We start from the raw sequence: 13,319 nt of genomic DNA on the forward strand, positions 1-13,319 counted from the left end.
TAACACTAGCTAATCTTCCAATTAATAAGACATTACAAACAACCACTAACATTCAACAAGTAGACAATACAGACAGTTTAAATACCTGACAGGAAACACATTTAACATCCAGGTTGATGCTTTCCATTTCCTGTCCAGTCTTATGGTCTATCGCGTTAGATGTTCTTTTATTTTTTTCTTGAAGGTGGATTTACTTTTTGCCTGAGAAATATGGATTGGTAAAGAGTCATGCATGAATACATTTCTACGTATGGGTGATCCCAGGAATCAAACCCAATATCCTGGCGTTGCAATGCTCTACCAAGATGCTTTGTGAGGCCTCAATTTAATAGGACTAATAAGGCCTTTATTAAGAGGTGCCACCCTTTATAATACACAGGTGTGTCATATTTGACATATTGGGTTATGTCACATTTGACATCAGTGGTTATGTCACAGTTATGCCACATTTATTAACCTTTTATAAAGAATGACATAGTTACAGAAGATTTGTAACACATTTATGTAGTGTTTATGAAGCCTTTATGAGCTGAACGTCATTTAAAGTAGGACCAAGTGAATAAAGACATGTCCATCTGTGCATCCTCTGTGACTTCTAGGAAGATTTTAACACACTTAAACCCAACATTTCTCCAAGTTTTCACCATCATTGTGACATTTGAGACCCCTGACTCTCTAACCAATGAATTGTACAAACGGTTTCCAGTTTGTGAGTGTGTGATATGACAGTTTATTTCAACATTTACACAGACAACATTTTATAAACAATAACAGCTATGTTGACACTGCCATCTTCATCCGAGCTTTGCTGTTGGAAAACCACTACAGCAGGGGTATTCAATTCTTACCCTATGAGGTCCGGAGCCGGATGGTTTTCTACCTGATAATTAATTGCACCCACCTGGTGTTCCAGGTCTAAATGGGCTCCCGAGTGGCACAGTGGTCTAAGGCACTGCATCTCAGTGCTTGAGGCATCACTACAGACACCCAGGCTGTATCACTACGGGCTGTGATTGAGAGTTCCATAGGGTGTGGCAGGTGTAGGACGTCATTGTAAATAAGATGTTTTTCTTAACTGACTTGTCTGGTTAAATTTTACAAATCGCCCCTGATTAGAAGGGAACAATGAGTAAATATGCAGTGGAGCTGGCTTCGAGGTCCAAAGCTGAGTTTGAAGGCACTACAGTATCCGACTTTCTGCTGTTGCACTGACCGACTTTCGTCTACAGTCGGCTTCGTTGGGTTTACCGCTCTCACACACTCATTGATTCTTCACATAAGGAATGAATGGTGTCACGTGATCGATGACTTTGCCCATTCATACAGCCATTGGTGAGGGCCCAGACCCCCTTGAAAACACAACACAGAAATACACCGCATTATTTCACATTTAAAATCATTCTGAATAATGAAATGACAGACTTTGTATTAAGGTGCGTTAAAAAGCCATTTTGCACTGTTAAGCACGGCAAAATAATAGTCAATATTATTAATTTATAATAAATATCGAAATTATGCATGGAAATAAACGGATGCGTTTCACGACCAGCTACTTTTAGAAAACGCATTTCAACATCACATGCAAACATTTAAGATTTAAAGGACTAAAACCAAATCCAGTCCGTATTTTTCATGCGCTCTTCAGAGTTCCTCTAAACTCCGTGTTTTTTCCCCAATCTGTGCTCAAAGTTAAGCTGCAGTTTCCATGGCTGACCATGGTTTGGTGCTGTTGGCTCGCTCTGTCTGCTCAACCCAGGCTGTGCAGTGCTCCCAGCGGGATCAGAGCGCTCCCCCGCCGGGACCCTACTCTCACATCCTCCTGCTGGGACACAGCTACATTTCCAGCCAAGCCTGGCTTTATTATGTGTGTCTGCGCTGCAGCCCCGCCAGTAGTCGGATCGGGAGGCGGAGGGAAGACCAGAGTCAGGACAAAGAAAAGGGGAGAAAGAGGCTAGCGACCGCAAACATTTCACTGGGTATATGAATGAAATTACAAAGGGAGATATTTGAACAAATCCCCAATGGAGAAAATGCTGGGTAAGGTTGCATTGCCCATGTCACCTTCTGAAAAATAACGGACGGACGGAGGAGGGAGGTTCGGTGTTCGCAAGATCAGGGAGAACGACTTAGTTCCGAGAACAACCTCAAGAAGCACAGGAGGAAAAATAAAACATGTAAAGCTTGTTTGAACAGAAATCTAGAATTGTGTAGTCAGGTAATCACATTATTTGGACGTAGTGGCTGGCACCTTTCTAACTGCCGATCAGGTGTTACCGCATCGCACGCCTGTCATTTGGCTTTGGCTGTCTCTTGAAACTCTACGGATAAAGTCGCGCTGTCGCCAACGAACATAAAAGGAACAAAAGATGCATTCTGTCGCTACGGACCCAGAGAGAAAGACAAGTTGTTCCGTCAATTCTACAGGTTGAGTCCAGCTGAAGAAGTTAAATTGCTAGAGTATCCTGGCAATGCGCCTCTCCACAGCTCTTAATTGCACCTACCTCATTTTAACTGGATTATAGGCTACTATCAGAGTCTGAAGTTGCCGCATTGCAACAGGCAAAGAAGTGAAAAACGCCAGCTAAAGTATCCATCTGTATGACTGTATTCGCAAAGCATTAGAGATCTACACGAGAAGAAAATACTATCAGCCCAGAGATGTCTAGACGAAAACAGGCTAAACCGCGTTCCGTAAAAGGTAAGTGTTTTGACATTTTATTTTATGGAGAGACTGGAGACATACTCACGAGTAGACGCATAACCAATAATAATATTTCATGGCATCATTTGCCGAATACTGTGAAATTCAAAGATTTAAATATAGTTTTAAATGTTGTCTTTATTATATATATTTTGCCAAACAAAGCCTGAGCAACTAAAAGTAAAATAAATCATAGAAAATGTACCTGGTCTATCATAGGCTACTCTCTGTACTGTTACAATAGTCACTCAGGCGTTCCCTGGTCCGCTAATTACTTAATCGATTGTAAAATGGGACCACATTCAATACCCGACTAGACTACAACGTGTTTGTTTCATTAGCTACTGCTCACCAGTATTGTTGATGTGTGCGTAATTATTGTCACCCGTGCCACGTGACCCGTTTGCTGCCCATGCATGCCCACATCTTGCACATGTTGTTTTCCCATCACGGTGATAAATGCATGGGCACATTGGTTTGTGTTTTACTTGATAGACCATTTTCTTGGTGACCCGTATTTTCTAGTAAAAGTTAATTTGGGCATTTGGCTCGTTTTGCCTCTGGCTGCGTTTACACAGGCAGCCCAAATATTATTTTTTTTGCCCAACATTGGCAAAAGATCTGATCTGAATGGTCAATTATTGGCAAAATATCCGAATTGAGCTGTCTGTGTAAACACAGCCTATGGAAACCAGATGGGCAATGGGGTGGCCATGTGGTCCAGAATTATTAGGTTACCCCTCCCCCAATTAGTCATTTTGTTCTATCTAATTGATGGCAACGATATGCAATGGTTATAGTGGAAGGATTATAAGGCCTACTACATTGTTTAAATTATTATATGTTTTAATGCATGCACTCTGTAAATGTAGTGACTGGTTCACCAAGACTAATGGCAAGTTGAAGCTGTGTTGATGACCACAGTGGCTGGTCTGGTTCTGAGTCACCAGAGATTGATGTCATGACCTCTCAGGATGCCTGTGTAAACGCAGCCAGAGGCAAAATGAGCCAAATGCCCAAATTAACTTTTACTAGAAAATACGGGTCACTTTATAATCTGTCTGTACTAAGGATCCACTGTTTCAAAGCATGAAAAAAGATAATGTAAGCTGAATGTGGGGAAAGAGATCACTTGATTATTTTAACCATTTCTTAAATTGATGAAGTACAATGATTACAAGTACATATTCCACGTCTGAAAGTAATCCTAATTTCCCTGCAGGGTAAAGAAGGCTAGTCTTTGTACTGTTTTGTATCCTAAGTGTGTTGAGCAGCTTCAGCTTGTGGCTTTGAATAAACAAAGCTTTTGCTTAGTCAGTGATGCACAGCAGCTCTATGTGTAACTAAGATGTGTTCTGTTGCTATCACCCCACAACACCTTTCCCACGGCCTGGCATGTTCTCAAATTATGAGTGAGCAGCAGAGTGGTTCAAGGCATTCACCGGGGATTATTCGTGTTTTTCATGTCCCGTTGTCTCTCACCTGCTCGCTCACTCAACTCCAAAGAGTGCCTGTCGATGCCAAAGCAGAAACAACACATTGAGAATCATATTTATTCCTAGTTTGCTACACACAGACAGTCAGACGTCCAAGATGAAAAAAGGATTGTGGAAACCACCAATCCTTGTTATTATCAGTGGTTTTTGTTGGGGGGGATTTTCTATCCTAATTGTAGATGGCTAATTGAGGTTGTGTCAATATCTATGATTGGCTCTTTTATTAATGGGGAGGGATGGAGGAAAGAGGGGAGCGAGCGCTTCTTATCAAAATATTATTTATCCCCATTAATCCCTTTTTAATGTGTGTCTTTGCGTAGAGTGCCTGGCCGGGGCATTTCTGTTTCATATCTCCCCCATCCCCATGAGTATTTCATGCATTATGTAGTGATAATTACACATGAATAAATCCTCTTCATTTACAGGACATTAAGCGGGAATGAGTGCAGATGACAGGAAGGGAGGGAGAGAGCACTTATTTATTTTCCACAATGTTGTTTATAGTCAATCAAATCAAATTGGACCTTTAACCTGTGATGTGGGAGAAAGAGATGCTGGAACAAGGCTTGTCTAGGACTAGCTGAGAGAGTAGGGATCCAAGGCTAAAGGCATAATTTCCACTCCACCTCCCTTGTGCTTTTCCACCTCATTCCACATCAAATTCCACCAGTACTACTCTGTTTTCACAAGCTATCAATTCAACATTTTTCTAAATTGCAGTGAAATTTAAAAAAACATCTTAATCCATTGATAGCTTCACCTGGCCAAGACTTTAATGGCTGTCTCCCCTGGATTCGGTAGTTTAGATATTATTTTGTGTGTCCATTTTATGTTGACATAATAGTACTTAAATGTTGCAGTTGAGTTATGTCTCAATCTACATTATGGTTAGATTGTTAAATTACTTGTACACCTTTGTAGTAACAGTTAAATTACCTAAGTAACAACATTGTATTAACATGTGACATTGCACTTCAGTAATTGCAATTACATTTTATAGCAATAGTTGAGAGTTTATTTAATTATACAAGAAGAAAAAGGACTTATTTTATTGCATAGTTTGTAATAGCAAAAAGCTAAAGTCCATTACTACGCAATGACAAAGCAATTGACCACAATGTAACAACAATGTTGGTACTCAAATATACAGAATAAAAATATAAACGCAACATGTAAAGTGCTGGTCCCATGTTTCATGAGCTGAAATAAAACATCCCAGAAATGTTCCAGGTCCTCACAAGTGGCACAGCAGTCTAAGGCACTGCATCCCAGTGCTAGAGGCGTCACTACAGACCAGGATTTGATCCCGGGCTGTATCACAACCAGCAGTGATCTGGAGTCCCATAGGGTGGCGTACAATTGGCCCAGCGTCATCCGGGTTAGGGGTGGGTTTGGCCGGGGGGGCTTTACTTGGCTCATCGCGCTCTAGCGACTCCTTGTCCGTTTGGCGGGTCATGTTTTGGAGGACTCATGACTCAAACTTTACCTCCTGATCCCGTTGGGGAGTTGCAGCAATGAGACAAGATCAAAATTAGGGAGAAAAAGTTCCATACGCACAAAAACCTTATTTCTCTCAAACTTTGTGCACAAATTTGTTTACATCCCTGTTAGTGAGCATTTCTCTTTTGCCAAGATTATCCATTGACCTGACAGGTGTGGCATATCAAGAAGATGATTAAACAGCATGATCATTACACAGATGCACCTTGTGCAGGCATTGTCACACAACACAATGCCACAGATGTCTCAAAGTTTTGAGGGAGTGTGCAATTGGCATGCTGACTGCTGGAATGTCCACCAGAACTGTTGCTAGAAAATGTAATGTTAATTTCTCTACCATAAGTTGCCTCGATTGTTGTTTTAGAGAATTTGGTAGTACGTCCAACTGGCCTCACCACCGCAGACCATGTGTATAGCGTCGTGTGGTCGAGCAGTTTGCTGATATCAACATTGTGAACAGAGTGCCCCATGGTGGTGGGGTTATGGTATGGACAGGCATAAGCTACGGATAATGAACACTATTGCATTTTATCAATGGCAATTTGAATGCACAGAGATACCATGTTGAGATCCTGAGGCCCATTGTCGGGCCATTCATCCACCGTCATCACCTCACGTTTCAGCATGATCATGTACGGCCCCATGTCGCAAGGATCTGTACACAATTCCTTGAAGCTGAAAATGTCCCAGTTATTCCATGGCTTGCATACTCACCAGACATGTCACCCATTGAGCATATATGGGATACTCTGGATCAACGTGTACGACAGCGTGTTCCAGTTCCCGCCAATATTCAGCTACTTTGAAGAGAACTGGGACAACATTCCTCAAGTCACGATCAACAGCCTGATCAACTCTATGTGAAAGAGATGTGTCGCGCTGCATGAGGCAAATGGTGGTCACGTCAGATACTGACTGATTTTCTGATCCATGCCCCTACCTTGATCTGTGACCAACAGATGCATATCTGTATTCCCAGTCATGTGACATCCATAGATTAGGGCCTAAGTAATTTATTTAAATTGACTGGTTTCCTCATATGAATTATTTCAGTAAAATCTTTGAAATTGTTGCATGCATTTTTTAACTCTGTGTGCATGAAGCCTATCCCTGACATCCCTCTACCCTCTCTCTGCTGTCCTGAGACCACATGTTTTCAACATTCAATTGCTCTTTTATTGTCACCTAGGTTTTTGTCAGCATAGCCAAAGTTTCATTGGTCAATAGGCTGTTCTAAAACAGTGACGTGACGTGAATTACCACAGGACTGATTGAGTGTCAAGAGCCTGCTCCCCTGTCTTTATTCTGTGTGTGTGTGCGCACGTGCGTGTGTGTCTATGTGTAAGACAGGGAATGATACATAGTCTGGTCTGTCACTTTCACATTATGATATTATCATTGTGTGTTCTGTTAACTGGCAGCAGGCATGCATGTAATGTATTTTACCATTAATTGTTGCAATTTGTAAGTATAGAAGACTGTTGACCTGTGTTATTGGTAGGTGAACCTCAAAATAGATTTTTCTAAGCCTTTGTAAAATGTTCATTGACTGCACAGCAGGGAGAGCAATTTTGTCTAGTACTTTGTATTTTGATATGACAAAAAAAGTAATTGGTCATTGTTCAGCCACAGCGGTAGCCTTTTTTTTATAGAGCCTATTAGTTTGCCCAATATTATATGCATTTTGCACTTTTTCAAGAAGAGAAAGGGGATATTTTTAAAGGTACAGTGCACTCTACTTATAAGAGTCCTAGATATAGGAAATTTAATTAACCTGCTTATAGTGGTCCAAAATTTACAATAAACTTTGCTTGAGAATCAATCGCTTATTATCCTTCCTTCCTTCCTGTAATGTAGTGTAGTCTTGCTCTACAGCAGACCCTACTGGTGTGGAGATGTGCGCGTGCCCAGTTAGGGTGAGCTCCCTTGTGGCCAGTGTGTCTGCCAATGACAATTCCTTATCAGCAGCCTGCCTGCTAGTGTGTATGGAAGGATCTGTCTTAATGGACGGGCTCAGTCGTAGGCTGTGCCATTGTACCGGCTTAGCATCAGGGTTTATCAGCACTCTGGACTTACTGGGCCGGAACCGCCGCCGGCTCAGGACCCTCTCCGCTCTGTGCTTCCTTTCTAAAGAGCCAGCAACGCCAGGGTGACTTCTGTTATTAATTCTGTTTGTGTGGTTGGTTCCTGCTCCTCTGCTCCCCCCGACCCCCTCTACCCCTGGCCTGCCAACCACAGCTCCCCCACCAGTACCTCCCTGTGGAGTCTGTCCTCTCTGAGTTCCCTCGCTCTGAAACTCTGATTGTGCTGCTGCAGTGGGCGGATTAAAATGTGTTGGAACAATGCGTTCAGAAATATTTTTTTCAAATCTTCTCCTTCCTGTGCAAATTGTGTGTACAGGACCAGGGCATCACAACGGCCAATTCTCTCTACCCTATAAGCCAAATGTGAGATTAGATATGATTTCATATTTTGCTTAATGTAGTGAGCTGTTCTTTATTGTGCAATGTTAACCTGAGGACATTTGGAATGGCCCACCTGTTGTTTGATGTTGAACCAGGCTGATCTGTGGCAGACACCCAGAGTTAACCAGCCTAAACGCCTGAGCACGGTGCAGGCTCCGTAAATGGGATATGTCAAGCGCAGCCCTTTGTGAGCCAGTGAGTATGTGAGTGTAGTAATGGGTTTTGTGTGTAAATGTCAGTGCAGTGTCTCCAATGTGTACAGAGGGCTGTGACCCAGCTCTGCTCTGACCTCAGAGAGAGAGAAGGCCAAAACCATGAACCTTCTGGAGGGTAGCTGCAAGAGCCAGATCAGCACTAGCAGAAAACTGCTGTTTGTCTGATCCAACAGTGTAGGCAGAGGTCTTCATGTTCAGTTTTTCTTCCTATTTTGTCTCCTCCTCCTTTCATCCATTCCCATCTTCCTCACCTTGCTTCCCCGCTGCTCTCCTCTTTCCTCAGTCTGGTCTCAGAGCATGTTGTATAATTCTGCAAGTAAATCCGAGATACTCCATTTAGTATGATATGTTACGCTTCGTATGGTATGTTTTCATTTGTGGATGTCCATCACACATTTCGTATGATATGTTACGAATTACAATTCATATCATATGTTCCAAATTTGCAAAACGTACAATATGTTACGAATTTGCAAAAACATATATGTTACAAATTCTAGCTAGGTGGCTAACGTTAGCTAGCTCACTAATGTTAGCTAGGCTAGGAGTTAGGGTTAAGTTTATGGTTAGCGGAACGATTAGTTAAAAGGGTTAAGGTTAGGGCGAGGTGAAGGGTTATCTAACATGCTAAGTAGTTGGGCAGTAGCTAAAAAGTAGTAAGGAGTTGAAAAGTTGCTAATTAGCTAAAATGATAAAGTTGTGCGTGATTAGGTTCGAACTCGCAACCTTTGGGTTGCTAGATGTTTGCGTTATATGTGCACACATCCATCCCAACCTTTAGTTTTTGCCTTAATTAACAATCTGTCTTATGTAACCATACAAAATGTAGCATATCATACTAAATGGTGTTTCTCGGATTTACGTACAGAATAACATGAAATGCTCTGAGACCAGGTTGCTCTCCTTGGCCCTCCCTGATGTCAGTGAGGCTGTGTTCATGCTGCTTTCTCTAGGCAGCTGCTCCTCGACCCCACGGTGTCTCCGTAGGCTGTACATTAAACATAAGCAAAGGGGGCAATTAAGCACCTTCACCACACCTGGCTGATGCATATATTTATCGGGCAGCCTCCCCCTCGGAAGGCTCCTCGTCCCAGCTCTGATGATTAAAGGGTGGTTGTTGGGGAGGGGGGAGGAGAGGAGGAGGCCTGATGCTGAAGTCTAATGAAGAGCTTTGGTCCTGTGTTGACCCCTGCAGCCTGCCTTGAACTCTGGCCAGGGGGAGCTAGGCCTCCTGCTGGCCAGGCCCTTGCTCCTCCATCCTGTCTGAATCCGGACTGGTTCCAGGGCGTCTTCCAGGCTAGTTTGGGTCTCAAAGAGCTGCAGGAGCAGGTATCTGGAACAGTCCTGGGTCAGAGATGGGAGACTGACTGTGCCCACGCACGCACCAGGAAAAATCCTCCAAGAGCGTCCTTCGGCTCAACCTATTGATTCCACTGTGCCTGAAAACTTTCCCCTGAAAAACACACTGAGTTAAAAACATACAGAAATGACTCCAATGGATTGAGTGCCTTTGGCTGTGTGTATATATTAGCTGTGCTGGGTTGTTAAGGAGCTCTTTGAATCATTGAACATAAAGTACATTTAGGAAGAAGACAAAACAGAACAGCATTTCATAGTCTAGTCTTTTCAATGTTTTTCAGTGGTCCAAAATATATCTTGGTCCTGCTGCTTGGACTTTTAAGACAATGCTACCTGCTTGCATCCCCCAGCATGACAATGCTTGCTTCCACCATACCATGGACTTTGTTATTGTATAACCTGAAGTCATGGTTAAAAGGCTGTTGAACAAGGTTTCTTTGTCTTTTGAGCTTTAATAGAATTTACAAATGAGATTTGTGTTTTGAGAAAAGCGCTGCTCTGTGTTTTGCAGTATAGTGCTGTGATACAGCTTCTCATTAATCACAGTAAGAACCTTCTTTCTCTGTGTTTTGCAGTATAGTGCTGTGATATAGCTTCTCATTCATCACAGTAAGAACCTTCTTTCTCTGTGTTTTGCAGTATAGTGCTGTGATACAGCTTCTCATTAATCACAGTAAGAACCTTCTTCCTCTGTGTTTTGCAGTATAGTGCTGTGATACAGCTTCTCATTAATCACAGTAAGAACCTTCTTCCTCTGTGTTTTGCAGTATAGTGCTGTGATACAGCTTCTCATTAATCACAGTAAGAACCTTCTTCCTCTGTGTTTTGCAGTATAGTGCTGTGATACAGCTTCTCATTAATCACAGTAAGAACCTTCTTCCTCCGTGTTTTGCAGTATAGTGCTGTGATACAGCTTCTCATTAATCACAGTAAGAACCTTCTTCCTCTGTGTTTTGCAGTATAGTGCTGTGATACAGCTTCTCATTAATCACAGTAAGAACCTTCTTCCTCTGTGTTTTGCAGTATAGTGCTGTGATACAGCTTCTCATTAATCACAGTAAGAACCGTCTTCCTCTGTGTTTTGCAGTATAGTGCTGTGATACAGCTTCTCATTAATCACAGTAAGAACCTTCTTCCTCTGTGTTTTGCAGTATAGTGCTGTGATACAGCTTCTCATTAATCACAGTAAGAACCTTCTTCCTCTGTGTTTTGCAGTATAGTGCTGTGATACAGCTTCTCTTCATCCCCACTTGAAACCTCGCACCACATAAAACTTTTAAGCTCAGACAGAATTATCCCTTATTGTATGGCCCTCCTTCATGCTGGCCTCTGTGAATGCCTAGTCCTTGATGTTAGTCAAGGACTCGTGTTTTTCTTATTTCTTTTCATTCAGTTCCTCTGTCAGAAGGCGAGAACCCCTTACAGAGCCCAGAAGAATTCACCTTGCAAACAGCAGGGTGAGGAGCTGGAAAGAAACGAGTCGCTCTTGATTTCACAAGTTGCTCTCAATTTCACAAGTCAATTGTAAATTACATTTACATCTGATAAGTTTTCATTTCCCTATTACAGTCTTGTCTATGGTGCATTCTCACTTAACACACATGCATTGTTGAATGGTGAGCTACTTACAGATGGTGTTCCCATGAGAGAAAGAGAGCGATTGTGGAAAGGTTCACTCTCTCTCTTTCCCTCCCCCACAATGTCACCCTCCTTTCTCACACAGAAATATTGAAAGTCAAATTAAATGATCTAAATGACGGTCTCGAAACATAGTGGGTGTGTGTGAATGGATGTGTTGATGGCCGGAAACAGGGAGGGCTTGAGTCCATATGTTTATGTGTGAAGATGAGGATGAGGCCTCTGCTCACAGCTCCGAGTCACAGCTCTTTGTTATTCTATCTCCAAGGCCATGAGTGACGGCAGGTCAGTTAAGGATAAGAAGTGGGTGGGAGAATGGGGTGCAGATGTGTGCGAGAGAGGTATCCAGGGGAGAGCTAGAGATGTTTGTGTTTAATAGGGCATGTTTAGTTGTAGTTTAATGTTGATTGAGCCAACCACGCAGCATCTATGAAGAGATGGCTGTTTAGCACTGTGCACTGGAACCATCTATCTGAGAATGTGCCACTCTGGGGCTGGCTTTGTATTGTCAGTGTCTCAGAGGCTTTTGAGTCCATCACTCAGACTACACAAAGGTGTGTGAAGGAAGGAGTCAAAAGAGGAGAACATTCTAAAATCTGTTTTTTCTTGCTTGTTTTTCTTTCCCCTAATAAATGCTTAATGTCACCATCAAACAGGGGCTAAGAGATGGAGTGAGAGTCTGCAGAAAGAGACTAGGAGATAGCCGAGTGAGAGGACTGGGCTGTGGACTGTGGGCCCTGTGTGTTGGTTGATGGATCTTTGCTTTAAAAATGTAGAGTCTAGGCCTGTCTCAGCCTGCGGGTCCAGCCGTGTTGATGGGCAGTCCAGGGACCATCCTCTCCTCTTCCCAAAACATATAGTAGCAGTCTAAAGTTTGGACACACCTACTCATTCAAGGGTTTTTCTTTATTTTTTTAAACTATTTTCTACATTGTAGACTAATAGTGAAGACAACAGAACTATGAAATAACACATATGCAATCATGTAGTAACGGAAAAAGTGTTAAACAAATCAAAATATATTTTATGTTTGAGGTTCTTCAAAGTAGCCACCCTTTGCCCTGATGACAGCTTTGCACACTCTTGGCATTCTCTCAACCAGCTTCACCTGGAATGCTTTTCCAACATTCTTGAAGGAGTTCCCACATATGCTGTGCACTTGTTGGCTGCTTTTCCTTCACTCTGCAGTTCAACTCCTCCCAATCCATCTCAATTGTCAGGTGATTGTGGAGGCCAAGTCATCTGATGTAGCACTCCATCACTCTCCTTTTGGTCAAATAGCCCTTACTTGCTTTGCTGTGGCAATCCTCATGAGAGCCATTTTCATCATAGCGCTTGATGTTTTTTTCGACTGAAATTTTCCGTTTTGACTGACCTTCATGTCTTAAAGTAATGATGGACTGCCGTTTCTCTTTGCTTATTTGTGCTGTCCTTGCCATAATATGGACTTGATCTTTTACCAAATAGGGCTATCTTCTGTATAGCCCCCCTACCTTGTCACAACACAACTGATTGGTTCAAATGCATTAAGCAGAAAATAAATTCCACAAATGTACTTTTAACAAGGCACACCTGTTAATTGAAATGCATTCAAGGTGACTACCTCGTGAAGCTGGTTGAGAGAATGCTACTGAAGAGTAGTAGTTGGTAGTTATTAGGGTTTTGCATAGTTTCATGCACCTTTACCTCAACTTCACCTGTAAGCCTTTCCCTTTCTATGCATGGGCTATCTGGCTATACTTAGTGGCAGTGATTGAGGAGACTAGTGTTGGTGAACGTTGAATGTGTTTGTGTTTTGGGATAAGAGGAACCTTCCCATGCCACGCCAAGCATGCAGACCGGCAGCAGGCTGTGTGAGGAGTGTGAGGCGACGGGTCTCAGAAGGAGCGTGACTGCAGAGTTAATCTGTCCTCCAGTGATATGAGCGCCACAAAGCTCTTCCAGA

The 13,319-nt window shown here is 42.5% G+C and overlaps 1 protein-coding gene across 2 annotated transcripts in view; it reads left to right on the forward strand.

Annotated features, from left to right (window-relative positions):
• Positions 1-1,668: 1,668 nt before the first annotated feature.
• LOC110520060 (zinc finger protein 423) overlaps positions 1,669-13,319 on the forward strand; it is a 146,939-nt gene continuing 135,288 nt past the window's right edge. For both annotated transcript variants that reach the window (XM_036974568.2, XM_036974573.2), the window contains exon 1: positions 1,669-2,698. In XM_036974568.2, coding sequence (XP_036830463.1) covers positions 2,659-2,698 — 40 coding nt within the window. In that variant the 5' untranslated portion in view covers positions 1,669-2,658. The remainder of the gene's footprint in view (positions 2,699-13,319) is intronic.

Source organism: Oncorhynchus mykiss, chromosome 1, assembly GCF_057628025.1.
Source record: "Oncorhynchus mykiss isolate SJ-2025 chromosome 1, ASM5762802v1, whole genome shotgun sequence".
In the NCBI taxonomy this organism is placed as follows: domain Eukaryota; kingdom Metazoa; phylum Chordata; class Actinopteri; order Salmoniformes; family Salmonidae; genus Oncorhynchus; species Oncorhynchus mykiss.